Genomic DNA, 19177 nt, shown 5'->3' on the forward strand with positions numbered 1-19177 from the left:
GCCTGCGTATGTCAGGCAAAATTATGCCACAGGCTCGGAGATATCCTTCAACCCCTACAGGATCCATCGCAAAGAAGGCCTTTGTCCAGTACTGGAGTATTTCCCGGATATTACTTAACAAGATTACGATCGATAATGAGTAACCTTAATTTTTTGATATATGTGACTGGTCAAGTTTTATTGAAATCGATAGACTCATTTTATCTCTCTTTCACATTTCAATAACATGACAAATATATTATAGCGTTAACATCATATTTAGCATCTTATCACTTAGCACTAAAAGTACTCAACACACTTGAGAACAAAACAATTGAATATGTAAGGCCAGACAAACGAGTGGAACAATCACTGCTATAGTATAAATTATTTTTGATGTTTTAGCCACACTAAAGACTTAATCCCAATTTATTTTGCTAGTGGTGGTGTGTAAAGTAACTGGTGTTATTATACAGGATAGTTATAACTCAAGTCTCCCGTTGCACGATTTTAACTCAGTTAATCCGATAACTATCTTCTGCACAGAATGAAGTGGCGACGGGACGATTTTAACTTTACTTCTTTTTACATCTTTTCTCACCATTAAAGTACCACAGAGGGAAAGGGAGAAAGTAGTCTTTATTTTGACCTCCTCGACAAAATGTGAGGTTCAAAAGTTATTTTAAGCACAAAATTATTTTAAAAGCAATTTAACCAAATTGTGTGTTGCTATATTTAAATTTCAGGCGTTCTATTATAGACGTTTCTCTGTTTGCCAGTTACCCTGCATTTGATTACAAAATATTATTCGTCAAAAATTAATGTTACAATTCATTTCTGGCATTGTGTAATATTATCAAATTTATAATTTTGTTTATTTTTTTTTTCCTTCATCGTTGATCATATGAATAGAATTCATACAGAGTTCTCCTCTCATTTCCAAAAAGTCCTTTCTTAGTGACAAACTACGTCCCCAAAAGTTTTGAAAACTTTGAAAATTTTTTGTTTAATTTGACCTTAAGGGTTCAAAGACTTCGTGATAAGTTATTTCTCACATGTATAATACTGCTTCGCACGGGTACAATGCTGATACTAAATATACTACAGAATGTCTTACAACGTTCACAGATTTATAAATATAATATGAACGGCTATATAAAAAGATATATTGCAGATATATTTATTTCATTCAAAATCAAAATCAAAATAAATTTTATGTAAGTAGGCTTTTACAAGCACTTTGGAATCGTCATTTTACAATGAAGTGAAGCTACCACCGGTTCGGAGAGTAGATTCTACCGAGAAGAACCAGCAAGAATCTCAGTAGTTACTCTTTTTCAACATTTAAAGAATACATAGTCAAGTTAGTGAAAAACAATTTTTTAAATTAATATATCCTGCTTGGAAGTCAACAGGTATTAACTCCACGCTTTATTATCATCTATAAAATCTTATCTCGAATAATTTTGTTTTTTCAAAAAACTTTTATTTATTCATAAATACCTATTTTGTCCCCTTCAAAATTATCCTCATGAGATATTTAACACTTGTGCCAACGGTTTTTCCAATCTTCGAAGCACTTCAAAAACTCTTTTTTTTATCTGTTTCAGCTCCTCCTTCGATGCCGTCTTTATTTCGTCAAGCGTAGCGTAACGTCGACCTTTCATGGGCCTCTTCAGTTTAGGGAACGAGAAAAAGTCACAGGGGGCCAGATCTGGGGAATACGGTGGCTGCGCCATCATTAGTGTGTTGTTTTTAGCCAAAAAGTCGCGCTCAAGAAACGATGTGTGAGCAGGGGCGTTATTGTGGTGCAAAAGCCAATTTTTGTTCATCCACAAATCAGGTCTTTTCTGGCGGATTGCTTCACGCAAATGACGCATAACTTGCAGGTAATATTCCTTATTGACCGTTCTACCCTGGGGCAAGAACTCATGATGCACCACGCCCCTGCAATCAAAGAAATCTATCAGCAAAACTTTCACATTTGACCGAACTTGGCGCGCTTTTCAACCGACTTCAAAAAGGAGGAGGTTATCAATTCGTCTGTATATTTTTTTATTTTATTTTTTTATGTTTGTTACCTCATAACTTTTTACTGGGTGGACCGATTTTGATATTTTTTTTTGTTTGAAAGGTAGTGCTTCCCGTGGGGTCCCATTTTAATTTTATTTTTTTCCGATGATGGTATCCGTATGAAAACGACATAAGTCTTAAATTTGCATTATGTATGTGCGCGATAAATAGGTGAATAATTCAAAATTGGTTAGCACCTTTTTGATGGTTCTTTTTTTATTATAATATACTTTAAGGGTAGTTTGGTGAAAGTTTGGTAAGGTTCTGAGCATAGGATCCATGACAAATTAAGGGAACGGGAGGGAACGGAACAATTCTGAGGAGCACGTTAGCAATACTCGGTCGAATCTTTTATTTATGGGTTACTTGGATATTTGAATCACCTTCCGGAACATGGTTATGTTCATGTAATTGTCATAATCGAATATTATAATCAACTAGCGACCCGCCCCGACTTCTCACGGGTGAAATAATGATGCTCTATATACTAAAGAATTTGTTTATTTACGACATCTCATTGCAAACTTCTAAAATTGTCAGTGTTTCTTTACTATATTGTTCATTTATTATATACACAAACCTTCCCCTTGAATTAGACTATCTATTAAAAAAAACCGCATCAAAATCCGTTGCTTAGTTTTAAAGATATAGGGACAGAGAAAGCGACTTTGTTTTATACTATGTATTGACGGAACTCCTAAACGGCTTACAGTTAGGGTGCGATTTGGGACAGAATTTCTTACTGTCTTTAATCAAATTTTGTGTATATGATGTGATGTCATATGATGTACGACATAGCATACGAATAGCTCTTTTGCAAAGTTTTTTTACTGAGATCGATTACAGCTCTTTCGAGGGTGGAACCTTGTAGTTCATGCCGCATGACGTATTAAAGCCGCATTTTCGAAAGTCCTCGAAGTAGTTTCTGACTCATATAAACGGAACGTTTAATCTATCCATATTAAGAAAAATTGTTAGTCTACATCAGCTTCACTTAAAATCAAAAAATAAATAAAATTTTAACAAAAAGAAAAACCGACTTCAAACAAAACACAATTTTAAAACAAATAAATAAGCACTAAAAAGGAATAAAAATAATTGCATATTTAACATATTTTTTAGAGTCCTCCGAGGTAAAATTAAATGAAAAATATTAGACTACTTAAAAGTCGATTTACGATTATATAATGTAGTTATAATTATTGCTATATTTGGAGTCGGTACCCTCTAGAGCAAATTTGGGTCGTCGCGGACAGAGTCCATCATCTCATTAGCAATGTTCATGCGATGCTGTTTTTGGTCGCAATTGAGCAATTTTGGTACGAATTTCGCGGCGACCTCGGCGACGGCGAATCGTCTAACGGTGATTCGAAGATTGGCGAATATCATTTTCTCCATTTCTTGTTTTTTCCTGGCACGCTCTTCGTCGTTTCAGCAACGTTTATCGGCGGTCATTTTGTACCGCCGATAAACGTTGCTTCGGTCCAAGGTACCTTCTCCGTATGCCACAGTCAACATTCGGAATGCATCCGCGCACTTAATTTCGTTTTTTATACAAAATTTGATACAGGTTCTTTCATATATTTTTTTTAATAGGTTCAAATCGAGGACGTTCCAAAATAAAAGCAAAGCAACTGTCAACTATTAAGTGAACATTCAAAATGGCCGAGCTTGTCGGCATAAGAGAGACATGAGTACTAACATAAAGCCACAAAAAGATCGAAATTCGAATACATGTATCCTGCGAAAATTCAAAATTCGCGATACTTTTTGAACACACCTCGTATGCCTTTTTTACCAATGAATTTTTTATAAACGATTTGAATTTACGAAACGGTAAAGTTAAAAATGTCTACGGAATTTTATTATAGAAACTGATACCTCGCCCCAAGAAGGATTTATTGACTTTGTGGAGTCGGAAACTTAGCGTTATAAGCTTATCCCTACTTCTAGTGCACATACAATGATTATCGCTGATTTTATCAAAGCGCTAGGCTCTTTATTATCAAGCAAGAATGTTTATGGTTTTTTTATGTTTGACATAGTTTTTGAAATGTATCGTAACCGTAATACTTTTATAGAATTGGCCACTAGTAATTTACATCCGATTTTACTCGTGTTTTCACTACACGTTCAGTGGACTCAATCTGCCTTTTGTTTATAACCTGATCTGTCGATATATCTTAATTAATTCAATATGCACTAAATATATCTTTATCAATTGTATCACGATTTTGTTATCATAATCATTATTAGAACCTATTGTCATATTCGTTTATATGATGAAGCAAATTCGATCCCATTAAATCGGTTATATTAAATGACATTGCTGACGTTAATTATGAACATGTCAAAATACTTTATTGAAATATTTTACGAGAATTTTTAAATTATAATTTTACAGAATAAATCTATTGCCAGTTATATTATTATTATTCAAAGCGTTGTATTATTATTTGAACAAATGTTTATTCTACGAAAAAAAATGGTCAATAAGCAGAAAGTGCTTTTTGACAACATTTAGAATGAAAAATTATTGACATAACTTTGGTCGATTTTTTGATTATTATTTCGTAATTTTAATTATGCAAACGATCATCTCGCGCCATTTTCAACCGACGTAACACAACTGGTTTTTGCGATCAATAAACACACAATTGGTTTTCCAAGTTTTTTCCAAATTCCCGTCAGCTGTTTCATGTTTTTAGAACACTATTATGTCATATATTTATAAAACAAAATGAGGCTTTGGAACATTAATTATTAGAGGGTTTATACCAATTTTGATTGACTTATTAGGTCTAACAACTATCGAAAAAGGTAAAAATCAACAAAGGTAATTAGAATATAATAAAAAACTTTACCATTAATATCCATTAGTCCAATGGTTGACAAACCGCCGACATAAAAGATACTCATAATATCTGTCCTTTTGTTCCTCTTATTACGTGCTTTAAATTGGAGGAAAAAAGGAATTATGGCTTTGTTATCATTATGTTAAAAGAAAGAAAAATTTAATTTACTTCGAGGCTAAAGAGTTATAAGCCCAAACCAATTTCTGGTAAAATTAATCTTATGAATCACGTAGAAATATTTCTTAGACAGATATTATAGAAAACCGCTAAACTGATAACAGATATAAATATAAATATGAGACAACATCACATACATTCTGATCCCAATGTAAGTAGCTAAATATTAAAGCACTAGTGTGTATGTAACAACAGATCAATAGAATGCTAGGCTTTTATGTAATAATTTCATGAATTTATCTAACCTTCAATTTGTACAGCCTTTTTAACATATGAACAGACGATTTTAACATTTGATAATAGTGAAAAGGTTAAAATTGTATGCAATTTAAGACACGTGAGGCAAAGTTGACATTAAAATAGCGGAAAATGAGAAAATAACCCCAGATAACGATGATCAGATATCACAATGATGGAGATTAACTTGTTAGCGACAGGCGACTGTGTATACAGGCATTTTTTAGAAACAACATATGTTTTTTTTTAAATTTAAACTGTATTATGTGCCAACTGTGTACTGGTATACAGCCAACTTGTAACCAATTAATCATGCCAAACTGTCATAAATGTTTTTGCCAGTCAACTTCGATTAATCAGTTATTCACGATGGAATAGTAAAATATATATTTTCCACATTATCCTCATTGGTGTTTACATTTCTTCCAACGCCAATACGCTACCAACCTTAGGAACTAAGAGGTTACAACTGGCTCACTCATCCTTTAAACTGAACAAAACAATAATTAGTATTTCTGTTTGACATTAGTATAGCTGATAAGTGAGTGGTACCTATCCAGACAGCTAGCACAAAACCCAACCACAAAATAAAGATTTAAGCACAATTATAGTATAAATTGCAATCATTTGATAATATTTTACTAGTGGTCGTCCATTGGTCGAAAATTGGCCGTAATTCATTAAAATATTAGATGCGTCAATTCGAAAGATACTTAGAAAAAATTAGGCTCAGCTGATCGGTACTTTGTCACACCAAATTCAAAATTAATAATGTCATGGATTTTCTTCTTTGACATGACGTGTTCTCATTGAAGGCCATTCATAAACTATGAATGTTTTATATAAATATAAAAAATATATACATTTTTTTTTCATTTACCTGACCTGGGAGTTTGCATCTAGAACCTCAGGATCTGCCCTTCATTTAGCCACTAGAACAACGAAACAGACAAATCGTGACAAAACCAGTCTTTTCCTACAATTTTCTTAGCAGTATCGTCGCAAACGTAGATTATTCAATGATAAAATGTTTTGCTCCAAATAATACGCAAACATACATACAGAATTTCAACTTTATCATTAATAGCTCCGACTTCTTCATGCAAAGCTCAGACTTTTCCAATACTGTGCAGTATTGGAAAAGTCTAAGTCTTGTGCTAACTTGCACAGAAAATTTTCAGTACCAGTTTGTGTCGTGTGGACCTACCATTAGTAACAAGTGTGTGCACTGTGCACATTTCACATCAATACGTAATCTAGAACAGAATGCCCCAAATCTCTTGGTTTCCATTGACATTTCATACGTCACCAATCAAGGTTTTCCCGCTGTCTCGTCTAACCAGTTCTTGCCAACGTTGATTCATTCAGTAAATATGTACTTTAGAAATGGTTATTTGCGTTTAAGTTTAATGATTTCAACTAAAATAATAAAACACCGTTAGACATCAAATAAATCATAACTTCGGTCTTGGTTTTATATGATTTTATTTATTCGTCTAAATTGAAATTTTTTTCTGACAATTTTATTTTTGTTTAGTGTAAAATTTTAATTAAAAACACATAGATGGACTGGAAAATGATAGTAAACGGTCACCACCGCAAATAGACGTTGCTAGAAATATTTACCATATCTATATTGCGAATACACCACCAAATATTAGAACTAAGATCTTATTTCAATTGAGCCTGTAATTATACTGGCACACTCTCTGTTTAAACCGACGACGTATTTAATTGTAAACTAAAAACACGTCACAACTCATTAGCTAAATTGGTGTAATTAACAAAATTATGGCAATCGCTCTATCAGTTCCATCGAAGAAGTGTATGTTGTTTAACGTGCAAAAATAAAAAGTACCCAAACGTAATTAAGGCAAACGAAATTTAAAAGGTAAGATTAAATTTTGCGGTACTATTAAAATTACTCGCATGAAACTCTTTTTATTTTTAGAGATCAACTCATTAAAGCTCGTAGTTCGTTGTACTACAGAGTTAATAAATAACTCAGTCGTCAGTGTTGCTAAAATCACGGCAGAGTGTGAACGTCTGCGACTCGCTTCATTGCGTGTATTTATCAAACGCTTGTTCAAATACTATTTCAAGAATAAAATAAATATATTTATTAAATTATTTGAAAATATATTTAATAAATAGTGTTAAGTTTGAAATTAATAAAAACCTGTGATAATGTTTTGAAGATGTCTACAGAAGGTCATGTTTTAAATCATAGAATGGAAACGCCGGGGTTCCACAGGGCTCCGAAAACATTGGACGTTAATGATGTCGAAATGATTTTTGGTACGCCTGCATCTCCCCGAGGCAGAATTCAACCAGATGTTCATCTCATCTCAAATGAAAAGACCAACGGTAGAGATAAGGTTAGTTATGATAATTTTATAATAATTCATGTAATTTATTCCAACAGTGTTTGAGATATTGTTGATGAATTAAATAATCAGGTATATGATAAATAATTGACAAGAGTAACTAAAGCTTAAGACCAAGCATATTATTCAATATAATTACATAGGAATAATTAAATACATCACCATTTGTTAATTTACATTAACTTTAAATGCTCTAGTTAATTGTCTATGTATTTTGTTTATTGTCGGTTCTTCTCGTTCGTATCTACGTTTCGTACATTCCTAACGGTTCATTTTAGTTCACTTAATTCAGAATATAATATGTATTGTTTACAACATGGTTACGCTTTGTTATATGAATAATCTTACAATACTTTTGAATTGAAGTATTATTTGTGTTGTAACGTGTTTACAAACAAGCGTTTGATAAACCAACTCAAAACAAGCATATTTTCATTTCTTAGCTTAATGTCTAACAGATGCCCAAGGGTACAGATTATACTGCCTATTACATTTACGATGAGAAATATAAGTATTTTATTTTTGATTAGATAGAAAATCAGGTTAATCTTGTGTTCCCTTTTAAATCTTCTTAGATAAAAGAAATTTAATTCATAAGCATACATTACTAAATTAAATTGGTATTCACATTGTCTTCGATGAGTTGTCACAATAAACGTGACCATGAATTAGTATTTATGACTTCACTGCTTAGCTGTTTCATACACAACTATACCTGTACATATAACCAGCACACTATACCATAATGTACCTCAGACTTTTCAAAAGTTTTTAGTCATATATTACTAGTATTTATGTACTTATTTTATTAATTTCTCCACACACATTTGTGTCCGTATTTTTTGTATATATTTATTATGCTAACTATATTACATAAACACATAATTATGTTAAACTAAAATGATTTTATTTTTAAATGTTCAAAAAGTAACTACTGAGTTTCTTGTCGGATCTTTTCGGTAGAATCTACTTTCCGAACCGGTGCTAGCTTCACTTAATATAGTTGTTAATTGACGATACAAAAGTGCTTGTAAGAGCCTACTTGGATACAGTATATTTTGATTTTGTATGTCAAGCTTTACTGTACTGACTGTATCAGAAATCTTGGGTTAAAGCACTTAAAACCCCGGGACATTAAAAAGTAATTGGGTTTTTCCGACGAGAAAGTCGGAAAAGTATCGCAGTGTTAGAGACACGTATTGTGTTATTCCAGCACTGATACAGATGCAAACGGATTCTGAGAATGAAGGAAAAGAGAGTTAATCTGTATTTGTGAAATGTTATCTGTGCCGCTCAGCTGACTATGCTTAAATGAGAATAATTTCAATATCCGAAATCGATCGAATGTTTGTAATATTTATTTAAAAAATGTCCATAAGTTTTCGTCTTAGTCTTACATCTGAATTTTATAATGTTTTATGTCTATCGGTTTTAGCGGCCTTTCTACCTTCTTTATCATACATATATGTGAGTTCAAGATATAACCTATCGCCATGACTTTCATAAAACGTAATGATCACTTTTTCCTTATGGCTTTTGAAAGAGTTTCGCCTATAAGTCCTTATATCAGCGGTCATTATTAAAATATACCTACCTGTTTAGAAACAGAATTTACGCTACATTTTTTTTAATCAGCATTTATAAAAAAAAGAATTTAGAATGTTGATTATTCTAATTATTTATTGATCGGGTTTGATTATTGGAGGAAATACAATTGATTATTATTATATTTGTAAAAAGTCATATGGAAAACCCGTAATTTCTTATTACGTCTAGCCGAATAAAAATTACATTAAATCTTTAAATAATTTATTTAAAATAAAATTAAATAATTTATCCATACCGTATCACGATTTTTTATTAAACTCTATATCATAAAACTCTAAGACCAATAAATAACATTAATTTGGACACAAAGACACAAGATTCAACAAACGCTAGGAGGGAGAATTTCTACAATAAAGTATTAGCTTATCTGGGTAAAAAACATCATAATTCAATAAAAAAAACCCAAGGAAATGCCAAATACGTGTTTTTTTTATTTGACATTCGTATTGACATTTATAGTACGAACGTGCAATTATACATGCTGAATTTATTCAATATAATGTATTTGTAACATTTTATGTTTATTTTTTTCATTTTACCTTCCTGCACTTCATCAGTCAAATTTCAGCAAAACTTTAAATATGAACATTTAAATTAAACCACCAAGCAAGAATATTTAGGTCGTTGTGTTCTGATTTAAAGGATCAGTCAGCTTGCGTAACTCCTCGCACAAGGGACATAAAAAATCTCAATTCCCAAAATGATACTGTAAGGAATGTTAAAAAGTCATTTATCTATCTGGTGTTCTTCAAGTAGTACATTTGACCCTCCAAACATTACTGTATATATGTATGTATCTCTGACGTGCACAAAGCCTTAGTAGAGTCCATAATAGGCATTTATAAAAAACAAACAAGGATACTGATACACTGCACTTTCCTGGTCTATATTACACATGAGTAATTTGTTCTTGTTCAAGTTATTAATTCTGCAAAACATCCGGAAATTGAGTGTTTATTACTTGTTATTCTTATTTGTTTTTGTTCAATAATTTAAAATCAAATCTAATTATTTTATTTGAGTAAATTTTAAAATAAAGCATGTTTCAATTGTTAGTATTTCAACTTTACTATTTAGGCTAGACATAGAATTTTTTGGGATGTTTGGAACTTTTTTGTACATAGAACCAATAAGTACAATATTTATTAACATAAGAATTAACAACATTAAATGCTTAAATATATATATACAAATATGAACTAAAACTAGTTACTGTATAAATCTTGACCGCGTGGAATGGTGGCAAGAATGCTAGCAGCATTTCCCCGTTGAATCGCGAAATTCCGATCCTCTGGGCAAAAAACGAACCAGCCCTCCTGTCACCAGTGGAGGCAATGAGGCTGTAGTATGATTCTTATTTTTATATAATTCCGGACATTATGACTATGAATTTCATAACATGACGTTTTTTGTACATTACATAATTTCTTTTAATCTTCACATATGACCCTGATTTAACTTAATTGTTTAAAACAATTCTGTTGCCAGTATCTCAGAACTATTTTAAAAAAAACGCAATGTATCTTGTATTACATTTTGAGCGTTAACAATAATTGATAAAGCACTTGAGGAACGGGATTGTTCAATAAGCCTGTTAAAACATCTCACAAAATATTGATTAAATGCATTACTAGTTTCATAAGATAAGCTTTCTAACAACAAATTTAAAAAGTATTAAACTAGGGAAAATATTCATTAATGTAAATAAATTGTTATTAATGTCTAGAGTGACCAACAGTATTATTCTATAAAAAATAATTTCATTCATTTGCCATTTTGATGACCGTATCGTAAATGATAATGTACCCCACATCAGTTTTCGTCGTGTAAGTTTGTACTAGTTAGCACTTTATATATAAGTACATATGAAGCACCAAAAAGTTTAATTAGGATTTATTTACGTTTTATCACACGTGCTGGCAATGTCAGTGTGACGTTGAAGAACGTGAGAGCCGAAAAGTGTCATAGATGATGGAATATCGAGAAAGATATAACGAACGTGAACAACAAGAGTTATATTTCGAATTTCATGATGTCTGATAAACGAAGAATACATATCGTATTATGTATGTAATGTTCACATATATGATTGTAAGATCGATTTACAAGTTACATATGAATATATATTATAATAAAATATCCACTCGCCGTGCACACACACTGTCTTCACCCGCGCCTAAATTCTATATTTTATAGTCCCGCGCTTTGCGCGATGTGTGTCACTCGAGGGGACAGATACATAAATATACAGACAATATATATATCCATATACTGATAGATCTGTGTACACTACAATGTATATGCCCAAGTCCTCGTTATATATGTTTGCAGCAAGTTATTAATGTCTTATAATATATTTTTCGACGTATGTTTGTCCATTGTCCTTAATTTCAATTTATCAGTAACAAGAGCTATGTTGTCGACATATTAACAGAGGTTGAAGATTAATTGTTTGTGCCTTCCTTAATCGTAATTTATGACAACAGCTTATGCCATTCGGAAATGATCTTACAATTATACGTTACTTAATATAAGCTGCACTTTGACAGTTATTCAATTACGTCATATTAGCCATTAGCGCCCGGTTTCGCTCGACAGTAATGCTTATACTAAATATACTACAGATTATTTCTTTATTCCTTACTATATTGTCTATGTATAATATACAAAAACCTTTCTCTCGAGTCACTCGATCTCTAAAAAAAACCGCATCCAAATACGTTGCGTAATTTTAAAGATCTAAAAGCATAATAATAATGGATTGCGGTAAGCGACTCTGTTTTATACTATGTAATCCCGCTGAGTTTCTTTCGCCGGTTCTTCTCTGGTCAGGGTGTTCCTTCTTCCGAGCCGGTGGTAGTATTTAATTTGACCATCAATAAGTAAGTGTAATGCTGCGATATTGAATAAAGGAATTTGAGATTGAGTTTGAGTTTAATGATAATGATATGAGAGTCGTTTATATGAACTTATTTGTTAGTTAACATTAAAACATGTAAACGACACACAATAATCAGTGCAATTAGATTATAATAATTTTTATAATTGATACAATACAGATATATGATATATACAGATATAATAGGTTGGGGAAAAAGTTTCTTCGTATTTTATATGAAAATTCAAAAAGTTTTTTTTATAGTTTATTTACATTTGACTAAAGTATGTAGGTGCCATTTTGTTCCATAACTTTTTGCCATCTTGTTGGTAGTGACATGATCCCATTGCTGTAAAAATTTTGGGGCTTCTGATCGAAAAACTGCGACAAGTGGTTTTGGCAGTCCTCTCGTGATGTTAACCTGACACTGCCTAAGTAATTCTGCAGAGACCGAAACAGATGAAAATCTGAAGGTGCAAGGTCGGGACTATACGGCGGATGCATTAATACCTCCCAGCCAAACTCTCGTAATTTTTGTTGAGTGGCTAAAGATGTGTGAGGTCTAGCGTTGTCATGGTGAAAACCACACCCCTTCGGTTGATCAATTCTGACCGCTTTTTCTCAATTTCTTGCTTCAATCTCATCAATTGTTCGCAATACAGTTCTGAATCGATGGTCCTGCCGGGCGGTAACAGCTCATAATGAATGATGCCCTTCCAATCCCACCATACACACAGCATTACCTTGTTGCGAGTTAATCCGGGTTTTGCCACAGTCTGTGAAGCTTGACCGGCCTTTGACCACGATCTTTTTCGCACGTTCTTGTCGTATGTGATCCACTTTTCATCACCAGTTATCAGCTTCTTCAAAAATGGTTCGGTTTCATTACGTCGTGATAAAGAATCACAAATGAGTACACGGTTCATTAGGTTTCTTTCAGTGAGTTCATGAGGCACCCATATATCGAGCTTTTTTGTGTACCCAGCTTTATTCAAATGAGTCAAAACCGTTTTGTGGTCAATTGCCAGTTCTTCAGCTACATCGTATCTACTAATATGCCGATCTTGCTCCACTTTTTCAAAAATGGCATCAATTTTGTCCGTAACAGGGCGATCAGAGAGAGATGCATCTTTGATATCAAAATTTCCGGCTTAAAAACGCTTAAACCAAACTTGCGCTACTCTCACAGATTCTGCATTAGGTCCATAAACATCACAAATTTTTTTCGCGGCTTGAGTTGCATTTTTACCTTTTTTATAGGAAAATTTTAAAATGTATCGAATTTCTTCTTTAGATTCACTCATTTTAACAACAACAAAAACAAATGAAAATCACACAAATTCCTAATTTGAATTTGGAAGTGCCTTCTTTAAAATTAAAACTTTATAATGATACCAAAACCAGCCAGATACAAATGGTATATATAGCCAAAGAGATTTTAATACAAGTTCATACATACTATATGCGAAAAGACTTTTTCCCCAACCTAATATAATACAGATATTATGGTAATTATAATTGCTCTGATTTCAAAAGGTAGACCACTAAACTCTAGGCAAGGTGTAAATCCCGATAGGTTTTTCCAGTGATTCCATTTATATCATTATGTTAATATACGCGACAATCCTCGTATAAACATTTTAAAAAATAACGATCTTTTAAAATTATATAGTATTTAAAATTAATACAATAGATTAAAATCTTGTTTATTTCGGTGATAACACGTCGTGTTACTTTTTTAGTTGTTAATTATGCATCATTGTATTAATGTGAATAAAACAACACAAAAACAGCCAGTAACAGTATATTTTTCAAGACAGATAATTTTAACGCGATTTAAAAATGAAAGAGGATAAATTCTAAAGTCTGTACTAATTGCAATGGTCTTCTTATGCCCCGAGGACCGATTTATTTCCATTAAAAATATCTTCCCTAACAATGGATTAAAGGAAGATATAATTTGTGTGTACAAAAATGCATAAGATTTGTCATAATAGCTTCTAACATACAATAGTTCTACCAGTGTAATTCTTCTAAACCCATCTTCATTGACATGTCAAAAACTTTTAAGTTGCTTGTGAAGCGGAAGGTAATAACAACTACCATGTTATACATATTTTTTTATTATTCGTCTTTGGCTTTGGCTTTGGCTTGGCTGGCGTGGCTGGCTTGGTCCGACTCGGCTCGGCTTTCTATATAGCGAGGCGATACACTTGTGTAGAATGTAATTTGTTGTACCTAAGTGTATTTAATGTAGTGTATTCGTATGTTTTTGATACATTAGCTACAACAACAACAACAACAACAGCCTGTAAATTCCCACTGCTGGGCTAAAGGCCTCCTCTCCCTTTGAGGAGAAGGTTTGGAACATATTCCACCACGCTGTTCCAATGCGGGTTGGTGGAATACACATGTGGCAGAACTTCTATGAAATTTGTCACATGCAGGTTTCCTCACGATGTTTTCCTTCACCGCCGAGCACGAGATGAATTATAAAGACAAATTAAGCACATGAATCAGCGGTGCTTGCCTGGGTTTGAACCCGCAATCATCGGTTAAGATGCACGCGTTCTAACTACTGGGCCATCTCGACTCTCGTTAGCGACATTAGCTATTGCAGCTTCTTTTTATAATATAAGTGTAGATGGATATGTAAACTAATATAAAACGAGTGACTACAGGATTAAAACAAAAGAGTAAAGTCACAGCGTGTAAATATTTCACATTTGGGCAAGGCGTCATTTATGAGGTTTGGAGGTTATTCCACCAAACTGGTTCGATGCGGACTGGACAAGTGATTTCCACACGATTCACTTATAATTTTAGTATATTAATATAGCTATATAAGGCTTTGAAACTTGAAACTTGAAGATTGTGTATTCAATTCAGTGAAACTTCAGTACAAGTGAATACACAATCTACAATTAAGTTTCAAAGCTGATTACAGTTATATTAATACATTAAAATTATATGTGCCTTGCCAAAGTAATGAGAGGAAAGAACCGTCGTGATAGAGGTATGCAATTCGTAAATATAAAACTTTTTGTTGCCGAAAACTAGTTTTCTAACAACGTAGTCACCGAAACTCGTTCCACCATTAAAACCCAGCATTCTTTCTTGCAAATGTCGCGATCAAATAAAAATACGCTTGGGGAATCCTAAAGTGCAACAGATATACAAGAAATATAAACATGTTTTTTTTTTTTATTTGAGAACTCCATTAGGTTCCCTTGTGTCTATAGTAACATTGGTTCTGGTTGGTAGTGTGAGTGCAGTATATGATAATGTGTATATATTTTCTACTAAGTATCAGTAATACTAGCTTGGATTACTGTGGTATTGTTAACCGAAGTGAAATATGAAGACTGAAAAAAGAGAAAAAAAAGGAAATTTTGATTAAATATCTATATTAAGCTTGATAATTTAACTTTGACTGGTTAGCGAGTATTAAATATATTTTAAACCGCTATATAGATTTAATTTATTTAAATCAAATTATACTTTAAGATGAAGTTTTTATTGTAGTAACATTACATCATGAGCATATTTCGCAATGAGGCTGTAACGCATGAATCGATGGGGTCGATGGCCTCGCCCACGTTTTACTCAAACTTAGTATGACATTGGAAATTGAAAACCTCTGGCAACTGCGTACGTAACATGACAAACTAAATTACATTTATAACATTCTAATAGAATCTCATTATTTTCTTTTTCATATAAAATGGACATTAGACATTCTGGTATTAAACATAAATCGGGTACCTATTCGCACTGTTGTAAAAGATGATTAATTATTATTTAAATATTTTTAAAACATTTAAATAATTTGCTTTGAGAATAGGCATGTTTCATCTCACCAACTAAATACATATAGTTTAACAGATTTGTATAGTTTGTTCCTCGACTCTTCACGACCATAGCTTGGAGTTATATAGAATGATACGTTTTTAAACAAAGGGACGATATAAAGCAAAAAATATTTGAAACGGTCTTGTAGCTGTTGAGATCAGCACCTATAATAAATGGGTCCAAACCTACGTAATTAATGATTATTCTGAGTAATGTTACTCTGAGATTAGTTCTAAAAAATTAGTAGCTAAACATTGAATGACTCAAGAAAAGTATGTATACATCCATATTTAAAGAATAGCCTACCTAAGCCAATGGGTTCATCATTACAACCTACGGAAAGATAACCTTTTTAACTATATTGGGTGTGTAATTTAGCATCTTTAAAGTCGAAAAACTATATCAATAATATAAATTCAAAAGCAACTTCACTTGGTGGTAGGGATTTGTGCAAGTCCGTCTGGGTAGGTACCACCCACTCATCAGTTATTCTACCGCCACATAACAGTACTCAGTATTGTCGTGTTCCGGTTTGAAAAGTGAGTGAGCCAGTGTACCTACAGGCACAAGGGACATAGCATTTTAGCTCCTAAGGTTGGTTGCTCATTGACGATGTAAGGAATAGTTAATATTTCTTACAGCGTCATTGTCTATGGGTGATGGTGAACGCTTACTATCAGGTGGCCCATATGCTCGTCCGCCAACCTATACCATAAAAAATACTGTATGTTTGTCTGCTAGGATTTCACGTTCAGCCTACTTCTTAAACGAGAAGGAAGAACGGACCCAAGTTACTTTTCCATAACTAATACCTGACGATCGTCATTACATGAGTGAAAAGTAGAATTAAATACAAATAATGTATATGGATCTAAATAAAATAATAGATGTTGGCGTTACGCTACCGATTCCAAACATTTTGCCTATAATCTAACCGACTTCAAAAATTGTCTTAGAAATAAAATTAAATATAAAGAAAGCATATTTATTCTTTTTTTAAATTTACTTTTGATCCCAATTAAATGTGAAATAAAATAATACAACCCCGAAGGCTGAAAAAATACATTAATAAATGACTCGGCTTGAATTTAATATTATTTAGCAATGAATAACGGTCAGATTTTGACCACCAGACGATCACTAATGTCCTACACATATATATAACCTGCCTAACGAGTCTATGACTAACATGTGACGTCCACTAGCTATCTCATGACGTCATAAACACGTCATAAAACCATCACAGACGTCCAAGGTAATACTTTCTATATATATTACACCTAGTTATCATAAAATTAGCAGTATATGAAGTGCTTTTTATTAACATAAGAATGAATAACATTAAATGCTCAAATATATACAAATATGAACAAAATGTAGTTACTGTATAAATCTCGATCGCGTGGGATGGTAACAAGAATAGCAACATTTCCCCGTTGAATCGCAATTCCGATCCTCTGGGCAACAAACGAACCAGCCCTCCTGTCACCAGTGGTGGCAATGAGGCGAGGTGTTATACTTTTGATGAAGTTTTGTGCACCATTACTCCAAGGGCCTTGGCCCTTGCCAAACGCTTGCGTTTCGACAGCAAATAGAACAAAAGGTAATTTTATATAAGACACGAATATTTAGATCTTTTTTACTTCAGCTTTTTCCGCAGCGGCACCGGCTCTTGACATTTCATTTTACATTTCTCGGATATGAGGCGGGGCCAACGTGTCAACGCATGTAGCGTCCCACACAAGTGCCCGTCCTCGTTCCCAGGGAACTAATGTTAATCCATCAGGTCTCTTACTATCATCACGACTAATTCTACGAGGCTCAGTAAGAGCAGGAACGTCGATGGTGGCAAGAGCCTCTTTTATTGTGTCATTAAGAGAACCGCGACGGAAAAGCCTGCCTGAACTCCTTGGCCAAGAGAGACCGTGTAAACCGAAAGAGTCCACCTCCTTTCCACACGGGCATCTGTGCTCAGAACACAGAGGTGTTCCCAGTCGGAGACCAATCGATATGCGAAAACATTCATTATCTAAAAGTGTCCCAAGATTTTTGAGGGTAATGATTTCAACCAGTGACTTGACTCCTTAGCAATATACACATATGTATTGGTAAGTCTACAAGGAAAACACTTCAGGAAAATATTGAATGATTACAGTTACTTCCTTAAAATATCTACCGGATAATTCTAAGAACGAATTTTAATAATAGATTACACTAGCACAAACATTATGGGACGACATATGACGCGAGGGATGTCACGCTATTTATAGAGACGATTCTTATATATGTTTCTTATGTTGCTTAACTTGAAAAACTACTGAGTATACATGCATTGCGTTTCAGAAAAATTTAAGTATAACTAGCGACCCGCTATGGATTCGCACTTTATTAATAAAGTAATTGAGAATCGTGATAATGAAAAAAGTAGATTTTATTTGTATTATATCAATTTATATATCTGTGTCAAAATTAAAAACCATGAATAATTTGATTGTGCCCTACATCAAAATAAGTCCACGGCTTCGTTAAAATTTAGATAGTTTTAATTGCAACCGGTTATAACCAGTTATCCGACTACCCGATTTACAGCGTACGATTTTTTCGTTATACATATCAATACCTTCACAATTAAATATTTGATCGAATACCCAAAGTAACTAATATTTTTACCTCTTTAAGAATAATAATTGTTTGGAGTAAAAGGCTTCGCAAAATTTGAATAATTTTTTACTAGTTAGTAATAGATAAAAATAGTTTTTATGTGTGTACCTTAGAAGATTGACGCATGCTATAGCGGACTTCTGTAGATCCAAATTCTAGAATACTTTAGTAAGGCGAAAACAGTGTTTTGGATAAAAATCCGAAACATGTCAGTAATTTTGTTCAAAACTTTACAAGTGATGTATATGACCTATATCGCTTATCGCAAATATTTTAAGCTGTTTGAAATATAATGAGTCATCTCCGGTCTTTTGTTGTTTTCTTTTACGTTACCATGAATTCGTGAAAATCATTAGTATAAGGCCACTCGCCCATGGCGACTTTTAATGAGAGCTTCGCTACTAACGCTCGTCATATTATTATTAGTTGCATTTGCAACGCGCTAGCATCGCTGCAAATTCATCGTGGGC

At 33.1% G+C, this 19177-nt stretch overlaps 1 protein-coding gene across 3 annotated transcripts in view; it reads left to right on the forward strand.

Annotated features, from left to right (window-relative positions):
* Positions 1-7133: 7133 nt before the first annotated feature.
* The window catches only part of LOC124535749 (ninjurin-A), a 28265-nt gene continuing 16221 nt past the window's right edge, over positions 7134-19177 (forward strand). For 2 of the 3 annotated variants that reach the window (XM_047112063.1, XM_047112065.1), the window contains exon 1: positions 7319-7699. In XM_047112063.1, the coding sequence (XP_046968019.1) occupies positions 7520-7699 (180 nt within the window). In that variant the 5' untranslated portion in view covers positions 7319-7519. Of the gene's footprint in view, positions 7213-7318; positions 7700-19177 lie in introns of those variants that run through there. The other variant, XM_047112064.1, reaches the window with a different exon arrangement.

Source organism: Vanessa cardui, chromosome 15, assembly GCF_905220365.1.
Source record: "Vanessa cardui chromosome 15, ilVanCard2.1, whole genome shotgun sequence".
Lineage (NCBI taxonomy): Eukaryota > Metazoa > Arthropoda > Insecta > Lepidoptera > Nymphalidae > Vanessa > Vanessa cardui.